This window comes from Nerophis ophidion, linkage group LG09, assembly GCF_033978795.1.
Source record: "Nerophis ophidion isolate RoL-2023_Sa linkage group LG09, RoL_Noph_v1.0, whole genome shotgun sequence".
In the NCBI taxonomy this organism is placed as follows: Eukaryota; Metazoa; Chordata; class Actinopteri; order Syngnathiformes; family Syngnathidae; genus Nerophis; species Nerophis ophidion.
The window spans coordinates 42,378,766-42,396,650 of NC_084619.1; the positions used below are offsets into that span (position 1 = coordinate 42,378,766).

The 17,885-nt window shown below is 40.3% G+C and overlaps 1 protein-coding gene across 6 annotated transcripts in view; it reads right to left on the reverse strand.

The window, feature by feature from the left end:
- The window catches only part of LOC133559336 (cytosolic purine 5'-nucleotidase-like), a 104,301-nt gene that overhangs the window by 83,104 nt on the left and 3,312 nt on the right, over nt 1-17,885 (reverse strand). For 5 of the 6 annotated variants that reach the window (XM_061911006.1, XM_061911007.1, XM_061911005.1 and 2 more), the window contains exons 2-3: nt 17,485-17,606; nt 32-105 (exon numbers count right to left, since the gene is read on the reverse strand). In XM_061911006.1, coding sequence (XP_061766990.1) covers nt 32-105; nt 17,485-17,585 — 175 coding nt within the window. In that variant the 5' untranslated portion in view covers nt 17,586-17,606. The remainder of the gene's footprint in view (nt 1-31; nt 106-17,484; nt 17,607-17,885) is intronic. The other variant, XM_061911008.1, reaches the window with a different exon arrangement.

The following is a 17,885-nucleotide window of genomic DNA, read 5'->3' on the forward strand; positions in this document are numbered from 1 at the left end:
AAGCATACATGCAGCCTCATGCTAAACGTACCTGCTAGAGTGTAATCCATATCAAAACCAAAACACTTGATCTTCTCCATTGCTAAACTTCGGTTGACAAAAACTCTGAAATGGCAAAACAATGTTTCCTTTCGGGATGAGCAAGAGTAAATGTACATGATCAGGTTAAAAATAGGCATGTATTAACATTACTCTATATGCAGTTTATAGGAAATAACGCCATTTTCTGTTCTTCCAGGCAAAGAAGGGTCATAGTTTCCACATTTGTTAGTACTCGGCCAATAAACAGAAACAGAGGGTGACATGTCAAGAACGTCATCTATTACGATGTGTCAAGCTGGTTGTAACCTAAAAGTAAATTTTATATTGTACATGATTGGTTCATTACTTGTACTTATTGTGACAATTTTAGCATTTTAAGTACATTTAATTTGAAGTAAGAAACGAGATGGTCCAATTTTACTTTTTCCTGATGCGTGCATAATGTTAGATACCTTGCTTTGCGACATTTTTTTTTAGATTGGTAACTGAATGGCTTTGAATTCCAAGTGAAAAGTAAAAGATGGTTCCTTGTGTGATACATGATGCAATATGGTTAGACATATATAATATTTTGTACAGCAATGCCTTGGCTTAAAAATGCCCCAGCTAACAAATCTCAGTGAATACAAGCTGTCTCCAGGCAGTTACGTTTTGTTACGTGAGCAAAAATTCATGTTAAAAGCCTCCCCAACACTAGCTGGCGTGGTGAAAGTCACAATGAACAAGCGATGCAATGATACTCGTCCAGGGGCAGTAAGAACCCCTCCCCACGATGTAATGTCAAATCCCCAGTGAGCCTTTCCACCCTTACAAAGTTTTAAGTGGAGCCCAGAAGAAGAAAAAACAAAGAATTACAGCCAGTACTAGCATATCGATCAATCCAAGTTTACTTATATAGCCCTTAATCACAACTGTCTCAAAGGGCTGCACAAGCCACGACATCCTCGGCTCAGATCCCACATTGAAGTTTAAAGACAACATTTTTAGAACCAGCTACTTCATTCCAAATACTATTCACTGCTGAACAACTGGTCCAGACTGGGAGAATATATGTACCCCTTAAATTAATCAAAAGGACATTATTTTTTTTTACATCAAAATATATTTTAATCACAGTTTTTTTATGTATCTGTTTCTCTCATCAAATTATGAAGCAACATAATATAAATCAGAGCTTTTTTCTTATCGATCTAAATGCTTAATTGTTGCAGCCCGACTGATGTATACAAGTAATTAAGGAACAAGAGGCAATTTACCACTTGAAAGTGTTGTTTAGTGACTAATAGTTGAAAGAAAAGTCTTAAATTATTCACTACACCGGTGATACTTTCACAAGCAAAATAAAGAAAGAATATAAGTAAAGAACTTCCAGAGGACAAAAGTTGTTCTTTTCACACTAAAAAAGCAAACATCTATGGCCCAAAAAGCAAGGTGCGGACCGACATTTAGGTTACCGACACCGTTGCACCCCTACAGTGAACTCCGTAACCCCTGTAAGATCAAATCAACGTATGGAGTATCTTTCACGAGGAGAACGAAATACTTTTGTTTTCCCAACCATGGAAAGGTAGTGAGTGTGTTTCCCCTAAAATACGCACTGAGGCTATAAATACCTCTACTAATTGTAATTTAAAATAGAATCTTCCCCTTTAAATTCTCTATATTGTCTTTTTTTTTTAATTTGTCTTGGTTTGATTATTTGAAAAAAAAAAATATTGTGACTTGGGCGGGGTTTGAGTCCTGGGGGGCGTGGCATGAACTTTGAATTTATCTTGATCATCTGAAGAAAACATTTTTTTTTGTGTGTTGGGAGGGGAGAAAAAGTCGCACAGGGCGAGCCTGTCAGTCAGCGATGAGGGGCAAGTCCTGCCTTTCTTCTGCGCGTGCTTGTGCGCTGCTCCGGATTGCCGTCGGGGCGCTCGCGTCCCAGGTGGTGTGTCGTCACCGCGCGATGAGCCAGGTGCTGGGGATGACATCCAGGTGGCCCGCGAGTAGGGGCGGAAGCGGTCCTTTGCACCAGCCATTTTCGCCAGAAGTTGGCTCCATGCTTCCACCGCGCCGGGAGGAAGCCCCTCATCGCTCAATTCCACTTCGTCATTGTCCTCGTGCGCCCATGGCTGAGCGTCCGCGACGAGCCGGAGGAACAGCTCCTGCTTCTCGTGGCTAGAGAGGATTTTTTGTGCAGATCTCCTCCGAAGAAACGACTGCTGGGATCTTCTGTCACAACATGGCTTGGACGTGGATTGTTTCTTTGACGCAGATGAGAATCAGCACGAGCGAGGCGTGGACGTGAGTACATGATATTTATTTAATAAACAAACAAAACTACAAAAAGGCAAACCAAGGACGCGCTCTGTGGCGGATAATAATCTATACCAAACTTATAACAAAACAGCACAATGGCATGACTATATACAAATAAACAAAAGATACTATCTATGGCATAAACAACAAAACTTACTCGGCGTGGACCAAAACGAACAGCAAGGCATGAAGCAGATTATCGAGGTCGTGAAGGAGGTGCAGCATGGGTAGAGTGCGTGCGAGTGTGAAAAACCCAGAAAGCAGACAAGAAAAAGAGTGACTTTAGTAGCTATGATGATTAGTGAAAACAGGTGTGAGGCTGAGAACAGGGACGTGACATGACAGGTGAAAACTAATGAGTTGGCATGGAGACGAAAACAAACCAGGAAGTGCCAAGACAGAACTTAAATGTCCAAAAAACTAAACATAACTTGACCAAAACATAAACTTACAGGCGTGACACTGTTATTGCCAACAAAGGTTAGATTACAAACTATTGAGTTGAATTTTTGTTATTGACCAAATACTTATTTTTCACCGTAATTTACAAATAAATTATTTAAAATTCCTATAATGTGTATTCCTGGATTTTTTTTCACATTCTGTCTCTCACAGTTGAAGTGTACCTATGGTGAAAATTACAGAGCTCTGTCATCATTTTAAGTGGATGAACTTGCACAATCGGTGGCTGACTAAATACTTTTTTGCCCCACTGTATGTATGTATGTATATATATATATATATATATATATATATATATATATATATATATATATATATATATATATATATATATATATATATATATATATATATATATATACAGTCAAGAAAATAAGTGTTTGAACACCCTGCTATTTTGCAAGTTCTCCCACTTAGAAATCATGGAGGGGTCTAAAATTTTCACAGTAGGTGCATGTCCTCTGTATGAGAGATCCAGAAATCACAATCAATGATTTTTTAAAAATGTATTTGTGTGATACAGCTGAAAAAAGTATTTGAACACCTGTCTATCAGATGTAATTCTGACCCTCAAAAACCTGAAAGTCCGCCTTTAAAAGTCCTCCTCCACTCCGCTGTATTATCCTGAATCAGATGCACCTGTGTGAGGTCGTTAGCTGCATAAAGACACCTGTCCACCCTATACAATCAGTAAGACCCAAACATTCAGCATGGCTAAGAGCAAAGAGCTGTCCAAAGACACCAGAGACAAAATTGTACAACTCCACAAGGATGGAAAGGGCTACGGAAAAATTGCCAAGCAGCTTGGTGAAAAAAGGTTCACTGTTGGAGCAATCATTAGAAAATGGAAGAAGCTAAACATGACGGTCAATCTCAATCGGAGTGGAGCCCCATGCAAGATATCACCTCGAGGGGTCTCAGTGATACTAAGAAATGTGAGGAATCAGCCCAGGACTACACGGCAGGACTTGGTCAAAGACCTGAAAAGAGCTGGGACCACTGTTTCCATGGTCACTGTTGGTAATACACTAAGACGTCATGGTTTAAAATCATGCATGGCACGGAAGGTTCCCCTGCTTAAGGCAGCACATGTTAAGGCCCGTCTTAAGTTTGCCAATGACCACTTGGGTGATCCAGAGGAGTCATGGGCAAAAGTTTTGTGGACAGATGAGACCAAAATTGACCTTTTTGGTCATAATTTCACTATGCGTGTTTAGAGGAAGAATAATGATGCGTACCATCCCAAGAACACCATCCCTACTGTGAAGCATGGGGGTGGTAGCATCATGCTTTGGGGGTGTTTTTCTGCTCATGGGACAAGACAACTGTACTATATTAAAGAGAGAATGACAGCCCCAAAACATCACTGCAGCCATGTATTGTGAGATTTTGGCCAACAACCTCCTTCCCTCAGTCAGATCAGTGAAGATGAGTCATGGCTGGATCTTCCAACATGACAATGACCAAAAGCACACAGCCAGGAAAACCAAGAAGTGGCTTCGTAAGAACCATATCAAGGTTCTGGAGTCTCCAGACCTAAATCCAATTGAAAATCTTTGAATTGAGCTGAAAGTCTGTGTTACTCAGCGGCAGCCCAGAAAGCTACCTGATCTAGAGAAGATCTGTGTGGAGTTGGCCAAAATCCCTCCTGCAGTCTGTGCAAACTTGGTGAAGAACTACAGGAAACGCTTGACCTCTGTAATTGCAAACAAAGGCTACTCTACCAAATATTAATGTTGGGTGTTCAAATACTTATTTTCAGCTGAATTAATTGTTAAAAAATCATAGAGTGCGATTTCTGGATTTTTCATTTTAGGTTATCTATCGTACAGTGGACATGCACCTAACGTGGAAATTTCAGACCCCTTCATGATTTCTAAGTGGGAGAACTTACAAAATAGTAGCGTGTTCAAATACTTATTATCTTCACTATATATATCAATGTTGTTTTTGACAACCATCTTACATTTACTCTTAGTCTTAGTCTTTTGGACTAAAATGTTTATTAGATTTAGTCACATTTTAGTCACTTTTATGTGAGTTTTAGTCCAGTTTTAGTCGACGAAAACTCAAAAGGGTTTTAGTCTTGTTTTAGTCGATGAAAAGTCAAAAAGGTTTTAGTCTAGTTTTAGTCCCAAAAAAAAAAGAATAAAAAGTATAATATAAGTATAGTCTTTTAACAAATTAATTTAGGTCAGTAAGTATTGGAGATTGCTGTTGGGTAGTGTCACACAGCAGATCTATAAGTTCAACCCATTGTAAGCTTGCAGATCTGCTATTTTCACAAATAATAACAATAAAGAAATGGTTTTAGACATATGAGGTTTCCACCCAACAGCAAATTTCTGATCCAAGGATTGTGTGTTACACACAGATAAAGTGGTAACAGGGGAATCAAAGTTCATTACGCCAAAAAACAAAAACATTCTACTTCAGCAATTGTTTCCACCAGAATTTGTTAAAGTACAATGAACCTAAACATGCCCAAAATATGAGTGATGGATGAGGAACACATATGCTCAACATATGCTTACTATGACATTTATTGATTATGTTAACAACATTTGTAACTTATCTTCGAAAAAATATCCTTGTGGCGAGCCTTAAGGTGCCGCTTAAGGTTGGTCGTATTTTTTCCGCATATTTTGTGGCCACATTTGTCACCGTCTTCCTTCACAATACACTCTGTTATATGCTGGGTTATATTTAAAATACACCCATATGTCGTCTCTACGTCTGCAACCACCGAACCCCTGTGTTGAAACTGCCGCCGCCATCACGTTCCATTGCCTGATGAATAACAACAGTGTGACGTGTTGAGCACGTTGTGTGCTGCACACCAGTTGGTGGGCGTGACAAACAAGGATAGAATGCAGCAGCCTGCTGTAGGCAGCAGCAGATACTTTTTAGGTTTTAATTGACACACACAATAAACAGAAATGTCATGCATTTTAAACGTCTGACAGATTACCCACTAACATTTTCGTCCGTTCTCGTCTCGTCAACGAAAACTCACACACGTCTAGTCATGTTTTCCTCATCAGAGAGACATGTTTATCTCGTCACGGTCTCGTTATCGTCATGCAAAAAAGTGGCGTCAACGAAATGATTTCGTCATCGTGATCGTTGACGAAAACAACACTGGTATATATATATATATATATATATGAAATAATTGACTTCATGAATTCTAGCTGTAAATATACTCCTCCCCTCTTAACCACGACCCCCCACCCCACCCCACCCCCCACCTCCCGAAATCGGAGGTCTCAAGGTTGGCAAGTATGACTGGAGAGTCCCGCGAACACCACATCCTAGCTGTCCAGGCAGCAATGAGTTCACACAATTACGGACCTGGGAACGACGCCTCCCAAAGGGGAAAAACGCCAACGCATCCCACTCACATGCCAGCACCCAAGCCAGCCAGCAAGTCAATGCCAACCGGCCCCTACAATTCCGTCAATGCCCAGCCACTCCAATTAAACACAGCAAAGGCAACCGCCATTGTTACAGTTTTCAAACCAAAAATAGTGTATAATTACACTATCAGCAAGCTTATGTTACCATTTAATCATTAACATCTATCTTTTTCACAATTACTAATTATATTTCAAAACCCAAAACCAGTGAGGTTGGCACGTTGTGTAATTCGTAAATAAAAATGTGCAAATCCTTTTCAACTTAGATCCAATTGAATAGACTGCAAAGACAAGATATTTAATGTTCGAACTGAGAAACATTTGTTTTTGCAAATAATCATTGGCTTAGTATTTAATGGCAGCAACACATTACAAACAAGTTGGCACGGGGGCATTTGTATCACTGTGTTACATGGCCTTTCCTTTTCACAACACTCAGTAAACATTTGGGAACTTTAGAGACAATTTTTGAAACTTTACAGGTGGAATTTTTTCCCATTCTTGCTTGATGTACAACTTAAGTTGTTCAACAGTCCGGGGTCTCCGTTGTCGTATTTTACACTTCATAATGTGCCACACATTTTCAAAGGGAGACAGGTCTGGACTACAGACAGGCCAGTATAGTACTCACACTCTTTTACTATGAAGCCACGCTGTTGTAACACAGTGGCTCGGCATTGTCTTGTTGAAATAAGCAGGAGCGTTCATGATAACGTTGTTTGGATGGCAACATGTGTTGCTCCAAAACCTGTATGTACCTTTCAGCATTAATGGTGCCTTCACAGATGTGTAAGTTACCCATGCCTTGTGCACTAATACACCCCCATACCATCACAGATGCTGGCTTTTCAACTTTGCGCCTAGAACAATCTGGATTGTTATTTTTCTCTTTGCTCAGGAGGACACGACATCCACAGTTTTCAAAAACAATTTCAAATGTGGACTCCTAAGACCACAGAACAATTTTACACTTTTACAAAAGTCCAGTGTTAATTAAATGAGCTCGGGCCCAGTGAAGGTGGCGGTGTTTCTGGGTGTTGTTGATACATCACTTTTGCTCTGCATAGTTGAATTTTAACTTGCACTTACGGATGTAGTGACAAACCATAGGTTTTCTGAAGTGTTCTTGAGCCCAGTGGTGAGATCTTTTACACCAGGGGTCACCAACCTTTTTGAAACCAACAGCTACTTCTTGGGTACTAATTAATGCAGAGGGCTACCAGTTTGATACACACTTAAATAAATTGCCAGAAATAGCCAATTTTCTCAATTTACCTTTAACTCTATGTTATTATTAATAATGAATGATATTTACTTTTGTGGGAACACTGATCATCTTAATGATTTTTCACAATAAATATATATAGAAACAGATTAAAAAAAAAAAAAAAGGTATTTCTGACTGTCCGTTGTACATTTTTTTTCCTTCTACGGAAAGTTTTTTGTAGAGAATAAATTATGAAAAAAACACTTCATTGAACGGTTTAAAAGAATAGAAAACATGAAAAAATTTAAAATTAAATTTTGAAACATAGTTTATCTTCAATTTCGACTCCTTAAAATTCAAAATTCAACCGAAAAAGAGAAGAGAAAAACTAGCTAATTCAAATCTTTTTGAAATTTTTTTAAAAAAAGTACTTATGGAACATCAATAGTCATTTTTCCTGATTAAGATTATTTTTAAAATTTTGATGACATGTTTTAAATAGGTTAAAATCCAATCTGCACTTTGTTAGAATATATAACAAATTGGACCAAGCTATATTTCTAACAAAGACAAATCATTATTTCTTGTAGATTTTCCAGAACAAAATGTTTTTTAAATGAATTCAAAAGACTTTGAAATAAGATTTAAATTTGATTGTACAGATTTTCTAGATTTGCCAGAATATTCTTTTTGAATTTTAATCATGATAAGTTTGAAGAAATATTTCACAAATTTTCTTCGTCAAAAAAACAGAAGCTAAAATGAAGAATTAAATTAAAATGTATTTATTATTCTTTACAATAAAAAAAATAAATTTACTTGAACATTGATTTAAATTGTCAGGAAAGAAGAGGAAGGAATTTAAAAGGTAAAAAGGTATATGTGTTTAAAAATCGTAAAATCATTTTTAAGGTTGTATTTTTTTCTCTAAAATTGTCTTTCTGAAAGTTATAAGAAGCAAAGTAAAAAAATAAATGAATTTATTTAAACAAGTGAAGATCAAGTCTTTAAAATATTATCTTGGATTTTCAAATTGTATTTGAGTTTTGTCTCTCTTAGAATTAAAAATGTCGAGCAAAGCGAGACCAGCTTGCTAGTAAATAAAAACAATTTAAAAAATAGAGGCAGCTCACTGGTAAGTGCTGCTATTTGAGCTATTTTTAGAACAGGCCAGCGGCCGACTCATCTGGTACCGCTTTGGTGGCCCCTGCTTTACACAGTGATGTCGCTTTTTGACGCAGTACTGCCTGAGACATCAAAGGTCACACAGGCATTCAATGTATGCAGCTGGAATTTACATGGATCTGAGTAAAGCATTTGACACCATTAATCATCAAATATTACTGAAAAAATTATACAGATATGGAATAAGGGGAGTAGCTTTGACTTGGATAAGGAGCTATTTAACACAAAGACAGCAGTTTGTGAGGATGGGCGAATTTACATCTGGGCATTTGGACATTGCTTGTGGGGTTCCACAGGGATCAGTTCTTGGTCCCAAGTTATTTAACTTATATATCAATGATATATTTACAGTATCAAATGTATTAAAATTAGTCATATTCGCAGAGGACACTAATATTTTCTATTCTAACGATAATTATACAAATTTTGTATCCAACCTAAATAACGAACTTGCAAAATTAAAAACATGGTTAGATATAAACAAATTATCCCTTAATTTAAAGAAAACAAAAGTTATCTTATTCGGCTATTCCAATCCAGGACCAGCAATAAATATAAATGGCGTGATTCTAGAAACGGTGTCAAAAATTAAATCCTTAGGAGTCACTATTGATAATAAATTAAGCTGGAAACCACACATAAGACATATACAAAGCAAAATCTCCAAAACCATCTCTGTTATCAATAAATCCAAATTCTTCTTAAATTACACAGCTCTGCATTTATTATATTGTTCATTGGTCTTGCCATATCTAAATTACTGCATAGAAATCTGGGGCAACAACTACAAAACTTCACTACGTCCCCTGGTTACACTCCAAAAACGTGCAATAAGAATTCTACACAAGGTGGGATATTGTGACCACACAAATATTTTATTTTTACAATCTAAATTATTAAAACTGCCTGATCTAGTTGATTTTAATACAGCTCAATTACTATTTAAAGCAAACAAAAAGGTTCTACCTGCCAATATTCAAAAACATTTCAAACACAGAGAAGGAGTTCATAATCTAAGGGGGTGTAGTATCTTTACTATTCCAACAGTAAGAACTACGAGGAAAAGTTTGTGTGTGTTTGTGTGTGGAGTGAAACTTTGGAACGGATTGGATGTGGGGCTCAAGCAATGTCCAAATGTCCATCAGTTCAAAACAAGATTAAAAAAAAATGGAACGGGCAATGTATATGAATGTGAACATGGATGCCTAAGTGTTAAACTCCATCACTGGCTAATAATGATTATTATTATTATTATTATTGTTATTATCATCATCATCTACATTAGTTTATATGTATTATTGTCACCATTTGTTGTCATTGCTATTGTTCATATTATTATTATTATTGTTATCATTATCGTTATTATTATTGTTCGGACATTGTTGATATTATCATTATTAATATTATTACTTCTATGACATAACCCAACTAGTTAAACTATATGAATTAGTATCAATAAGAGGAATACATTGAATTGTGTGTGTTGTGTGTGTGTGTGTGTGTGTGTGTGTGTGTGTGTGTGTGTGAGTGTGTGTGCAATCCTATATGCAATTTGAGTAATACTAATATTCTGTAAATGTAAAAACAAATATGAATTCTGACTAAAAAATTGGTGCCAATGGAAACTAAGAAAAGGGATTTGGGTACACTATCTGGAGTACAGGGCAGGCGAGTGGGGGATCTTATGTTCGTGGATAACTCCTCTGGCAGGGGGCTCCCCTCGTCTCTTTTAATGCACAGCATAGGACACATAATAAGTACACTATCTGGAGTACAGGGCAGGCGATAGGGGACCTTATGTTCGTGGATAACTCCTCTGGCAGGGAGCTCCCCTCGTCTCTTTTAATGCACAGCATAGGACACATAGTGGTCCTCAGGTCCTGTTGATCAGGAGCAGTAGCTCCACAGCCACAGATCCACTATTAACCACTAATATCACAGTCAAAATGAAAGCTTGTTCCCATAGGCACCAAAAACTGTTAATAACGTTTAGACAAAAGTGTATGTTATATATACTATTATATATATAGTATTTATATAGGTGTGTGTGTGTGTGTGTGTGTGTGTAGGTGTGTGTGTATTTTGGGTATATGCATGTGTGTATGTATGTGATTATGTGTGTATATGTACGTGTATGTATATATATATATATATATATATATATATACATATATATATATATATGTATATATGGATTATATAAATGTGTGTACATATATGTGTGTGTTGTGTATGGATGTGTGTGTGCATATGTATATATGTAAGTGTGTGTGAATTTAAATGTATTATATATAGATAATACATAGCATCTCTGCAGCAACCACTGAATTGAATTATATTATATGTATTATTGTATTATATATTGTGTATATATATATTGTATAGAGGGAGTGGGGGGGTGGGTTGCCCACATCTGAGGTCCTCTCCAAGGTTTCTCATAGTCAGCATTGTCACTGGCGTCCCACTGGATGTGAATTCTCCCTGGCCACTGGGTGTGAGTTTTCCTTGCCCTTTTGTGGGTTCTTCCGAGGATGTTGTAGTCGTAATGATTTGTGCAGTCCTTTGAGACATTTGTGATTTGGGGCTATATAAATAAACATTGATTGATTGATTGATATATGTATAGGGGTGGGACCAAATAAGTTTACTTCTTCCCACTCCCTTTTGAGCCAATCTTGACATCTACAAAAGATTAGTCACATGTAATGTTTTCAATGTAGGTGTAAAAATAATGTATATGTATATATTTCTTTTTTATCTTATGTCATTCTTTTGTTTGTTTGCATGGCTCAAAATAAACCATTCATTCAATGTTACGTGCAGTGATTTCTCCAGATTCTCTGAACCTTTTGATGATATTACGGACCATAAATGGCGAAATCCCCAACTTGCTTGCAATAGCTAGTTCTTCAACAATGTGCTCAGGCATTTGTTCACAAAGTGGTGACCCTTGCCCCATCCTTGTTTGTGAATGACTGAGCCTTTCATGGAAGCTGCGTTTATACCCAATCATGGTACCCATCTGTTCCCAATTAGCCTGTTCACCTGTGGAATGTTCCAAATAAGCGTTTGATGAGCATTCTTCAACTTTTCTTTTTGCCACTTGTGCCAGCTTTCTGAAATATGTTGAAGTCATCAAATTCCAAATGAGCTAATATATGCAAAAAATACCAAAGTTTATCAGTTCGAACATTAAATATCTTGTCTTTACATAGAGGTTGAAAAATATTTGAAAATCATTGTATTCTGTTTTTATTTACAATTTACACAACGTGAGAACATGGGCCCCGCCCGGGCACAGCCCGAAGAGGCAACGTGGGTCACCCCTCCAATGGGCTCACCACCCATAGCAGGGGCCATAGAGGTCGGGTGCATTGTGAGCTGGGCGACAGCCGAAGGCAGGGCACTTGGCGGTCCGATCCTCGGCTACAGAAGCTAGCTCTTGGGACGTGGAACGTCACGTCACTGGGGGGGAAAGAGCCTGAGCTAGTGCGCGAAGTCGAGAAATTCCGGCTGGATATAGTCGGACTCACTTCGACGCACAGCAAGGGCTCTGGAACCACTTCTCTCGAGAGGGATTGGACCCACTTCCACTCTGGCGTTGCCGGCAGTGAGAGGCGACAGGCTGGGGTGGCAATTCTTGTTTCCCCCTGTACGTTGGAGTTCAACCCGGTGGACGAAAGGGTAGCCTCCCTCCGCCTTCGGGTGGGGGGACGGGTCCTGACTGTTGTTTGTGCTTATGCACCAAACAGCAGTTCAGAGTACCCACCCTTCTTGGGAACACTCGAGGGAGTACTGGAAAGTGCTCCCCCGGGTGATTCCCTTGTCCTACTGGGAGACTTCAACGCTCACGTTGGCAACGACAGTGAAACCTGGAGAGGCGTGATTGGGAAGAATGGCCGCCCGGATCTGAACCCGAGTGGTGTTTTGTTATTGGACTTTTGTGCTCGTCACAGTTTGTCCATAACAAACACCATGTTCAAACATAAGGGTGTCCATATGTGCACTTGGCACCAGGACACCCTAAGCCGCAGTTCCATGATCGACTTTGTAGTTGTGTCATCGGATTTGCGGCCTTATGTTTTGGACACTCGGGTGAAGAGAGGGGCGGAGCTTTCTACCGATCACCACCTGGTGGTGAGTTGATTGCGATGGTGGGGGAGGATGCCGGACAGACCTGGGAGGCCCAAACGCATTGTGAGGGTCTGCTGGGAACGTCTGGCAGAGTCTCCTGTCAAAGTTTCAATTCCCACCTCCGGAAGAACTTTGAACATGTCACGAGGGAGGTGCTGGACATTGAGTCCGAGTGGACCATGTTCCGCACCTCTATTGTCGAGGCGGCAGATCGGAGCTGTGGCCGCAAGGTAGTTGGTGCCTGTCGGGGCGGCAATCTTAAAACCCCTTGGTGGACACCAGCGGTGAGGGATGCCGTCAAGCTGAAGAAGGAGTCCTATCGGGTCCTTTTGGCTCATAGGACTCCGCAGGCAGTGGACAGGTACCGACAGGCCAAGCGGTGTGAAGCTTCAGCGGTCGCGGAGGCAAAAACTCGGACATGGGAGGAGTTCAGGGAAGCCATGGAAAACGACTTCCGGACGGCTTCGAAGCGATTCTGGACCACCGCCCGCCGCCTCAGGAAGAGGAAGCAGTGCACTATCAACACCGTGTATGGTGCGGATGGTGTTCTGCTGACCTCAACTGCGGATGTTGTGGATAGGTGGAAGGAATACTTCGAAGACCTCCTCAATCCCACCAACACGTCTTCCTATGAGGAAGCAGTGCCTGGGGAATCTGTGGTGGACTCTCCTATTTCTGGGGCTGAGGTCGCTGAGGTAGTTAAAAAGCTCCTCGGTGGCAAGGCCCCAGGGGTGGACGAGATCCGCCCGGAGTTCCTTAAGGCTCTGGATGCTGTGGGGCTGTCTTGGTTGACAAGACTTTGCAGCATCGCGTGGACATCGGGGGCGGTACCTCTGGATTGGCAGACCGGGGTGGTGGTTCCTCTCTTTAAGAAGGGGGACCGGAGGGTGTGTTCCAACTATCGTGGGATCACACTCCTCAGCCTTCCCGGTAAGGTTTATTCAGGTGTACTGGAGAGGAGGGTACGCCGGATAGTCGAACCTCGGATTCAGGAGGAACAGTGTGGTTTTCGTCCTGGTCGTGGAACGGTGGACCAGCTCTATACTCTCCGCATGGTTCTTGAGGGTGCATGGGAGTTTGCCCAACCAGTCTACATGTGCTTTGTGGACTTGGAGAAGGCATTCGACCGTGTCCCTCGGGAAGTCCTGTGGGGGGTGCTCAGAGAGTATGGGGTATCGGACTGTCTTATTGTGGCGGTCCGTTCCCTGTACGATCAGTGCCAGAGCTTGGTCCGCATTGCCGGCAATAAGTCGAACACATTTCCAGTGAGGGTTGGACTCCGCCAAGGCTGTCCTTTGTCACCGATTCTGTTCATAACTTTTATGGACAGAATTTCTAGGCGCAGTCAAGGCGTTGAGGGGTTCCGGTTTGGTGACCGCAGGATTAGGTCTCTGCTTTTTGCAGATGATGTGGTCCTGATGGCTTCATCTGACCGGGATCTTCAGCTCTCGCTGGATCGGTTCGCAGCCGAGTGTGAAGCGACCGGAATGAGAATCAGCACCTCCAAGTCCGAGTCCATGGTTCTCGCCCGGAAAAGGGTGGAATGCCATCTCCGGGTTGGGGAGGAGACCCTGGCCCAAGTGGAGGAGTTCAAGTACCTAGGAGTCTTGTTCACGAGTGAGGGAAGAGTGGATCGTGAGATCGACAGGCGGATCGGTGCGGCGTCTTCAGTAATGCGGACGTTGTACCGATCCGTTGTGGTAAAGAAGGAGCTGAGCCGGAAGGCAAAGCTCTCAATTTACCGGTCGATCTACGTTCCCATCCTCACCTATGGTCATGAGCTTTGGGTCATGACCGAAAGGATAAGATCACGGGTACAAGCGGCCAAAATGAGTTTCCTCCGCCGTGTGGCGGGGCTCTCCCTTAGAGATAGGGTGAGAAGCTCTGCCATCCGGGAGGAACTCAAAGTAAAGCCGCTGCTCCTTCACATCGAGAGGAGCCAGATGAGGTGGTTCGGGCATCTGGTTAGGATGCCACCCGAACGCCTCCCTAGGGAGGTGTTTAGGGCACGTCCAACCGGTAGGAGGCCACGGGGAAGACCCAGGACACGTTGGGAAGACTATGTCTCCCGGCTGGCCTGGGAACGCCTCGGGATCCCCCCGGAAGAGCTACACGAAGTGGCTGGGGAGAGGGAAGTCTGGGTTTCCCTGCTTAGGCTGTTGCCCCCGCGACCCGACCTCGGATAAGCGGAAGATGATGGATGGATGGATGGACAACGTGAGAACTTCACTGGTTTTGGGGTTTGTAGAAAAATTGCTTGTCGACCCAAGGAAATAGTCTGATGTTTAGTCACGACTGTTTTATTCAGACGTACACATAGGGAGAATGTGCACATACACAAAAAGAGTCCCAAGAGAAGCAACTAACAATCATGATGTTGTTATTATAGAACAAACATTCAATGATAGATAATGTTAGTAGCTAAACTTTGCTAAATCATTGTCATTAGTTCAGAACAAACAAAGCTTGTGTGTGTGTTGTGGGTTTATTTTATACTCTCAAAACTGTAAGAGGTCAGGATATAATGCTACGACACTTTAGCAAGTTAGCGCCCACTAGGTAACCGCCAAAGTTGCAAACAATCCCTTTTTTCTGTCATTATGAACTCTATCTACACTTTGCTATGAATGTAGACACTTTAGCACACCAAATGCCCACTGTTTTTGTTTGGACACCTACTTATAGAAACTGAAAACAAGAAAATAAGAAATATAAAAAGTTTTTATACAAAGCATCACAAAAAATTCAATTGTGGACTCAACTGTATACAGTCTAGTGGGGCGTCCATGAATAGGAAAAAGCACATTATTTTACCCTGAGGATGTGTTAATTTCATGTGTATCTGATTCAAAGTAAAATAAATTGTAAATATTTGCATATGATTTGTTGCTAAGTTTTATTGTGCCCATCTGGTTAAACACTGTCCCCTTCTTGGTCCCCCCCAATAAATTGTGTCTAAAAACACTTGTGATAGCAGAGGACACAATTATTAAAATAACTAATAGCTGCAGCCCTAACGTAGAGAGTTTAATCTGACAGATTCATTTGCCTGGAAAACTAAAAACTACTTTTAAAGGTTACACAGTGTTATGTTTTGGGCTCCACACTATACTTTATGTATTTGAAAAAGGGTACCAAAAGGCTCTTTTGATAGTAAAGGTTGCAATCCCTGAAGTAGACAAAAGCAGAGTGAAGCGAATGCTAATGCTGAAGCTAAATCAGTTAGATGTGTTGGTGTTAAACACTGACATGTATTCTCTATGTATTGTTATTTAAAGTATAAATGGAGCAAAACCTGACCCTCCTGAGTTCATAATTTCTTGAGAGGATGACTTTGAATGTGTTCAGTGTGTGAAGCTTCTAAGCTTTTTACTTTTTCTGTAAAACGCAGATCACTTTGTTTATGAATCATTTCGTTTTCTATCTTTTTTTATTACTTGTGTTCAAAAATGGACCTTATATAGTGTTTAATTTACACCATACACACTTCACCAGGTGTTCTTAACCTTTTTGAAGTCAGGGCCCACTCATATATTAACACTGAATTAGCAATTGTACTCTTGATTGTGATCATATTAAATAATTATATCTAACCTACTTACAGGATACACCTTCTCAAATGGTATTAAACCATGCGTTTTTAGAAAGGAAATAGCTTTATTGTACTTGCACAAGTACAACAGAACTTAATTTTTAGCACAAACCTGTTAAAGAGCAGACACATTTTACAGGGTAACAGAAAAGGAATGCTGATGGGGCGCCACTTACGGTGCCCCGGAGAAGGAGGGGAAAAATGTTGACGTGAGGAAAGATGAGTAGAAAAAAAATTCTATCGGAGTCTGGGATGAGGAAAACAAACTGAATAGCACTGCACATATACATATCACAACATACAACTTAAAACTTGCAATAAGGGGGGAGGGGCGGGCATCCAACCCAAAGCAGATATTTAACTCCTTCGGCAAAGTAGGCTAGTACACCGTGCAAAACGTAAACAGGATGTGAAGTCTGGGGCCTGCTTTTTCAAAATGGCAACAGGAATAGTTGTCATCAAAATGGCAGCCCACTTACTGTAGAGTATCCGGCGGCAAACAAAATAATTAGAACAATTTTAAAATGAATGAAATGACCGTACACAGAGAAATTGGTCGCATACCAAGACATATTTGGCTCGATTTCAACGTTCGTAGACTGAAAAGAACGCAAATAGAGGCGTTAGTGAATCGAGGTTCCACTGTACTAATCTAATAGACTGCAAAAGAAGGGACAAAATACATCTACATATAAACACAGTGCTAAAATAAATACATAATAACTAAATTATTTAAAAAAAAATTATAATCTCCATTTTTCATAAAATAACTGTAAATAAGATTGAAGGACAAATGAAAATACAGTTTCACCACTTGTGCTTAGGGACCTCTTTGGACTTTAGCAGGGGACTTCTTCTGTTGTTTAATATTGTCATTACTGCCACAAATGGTGGAATAGTGTCTTACAACTGAGTACCGCTGTGGCTCGTACGGACCACAGCTGAGAAACAGACAGTTTTTAGCGGCCCTCTAGGGGGCGATAGCGGTCCAACAATGATTAAAAAACACTGCTCTATACCATTAGCCTGATTTGTATAAATAAAATGTACCTCATGAACAGTTTACTTTTTCAAACTAAAGCTACGAGGAAGTGAAAGTTGCCGGATGGTTAAAAGGGGCTACATTAATTGACATATACCTGTGATGAGCTTCACGTCGATACTTCTTGAGGGCAAGTCCATCCATGTTGGTTGGGAACTCAGCACAGTTCTGCAGACGGTCACTCCAGGAAGTCATCATGTTCAACTATTCAAACCGTTTCTGAAAAGAGAATATTACTATTTAAAAGTTTCTCACAGACACCCCAAGTCAGACTGAAGCATGTGTAAATAAAAAAACTGATTTTTATTTACAAACCCCGTTTCCATATGAGTTGGGTAATTGTGTTATATGTAAATATAAACGGAATACAATGATTTGCAAATCATTTTCAACCCTTATTCAGTTGAATATGCTACAAAGACAACATATTTGATGTTCGAACTGATACAACTTTTTTTTTTTGCAAATAATCATCAACTTTAGAATTTGATGCCAGCA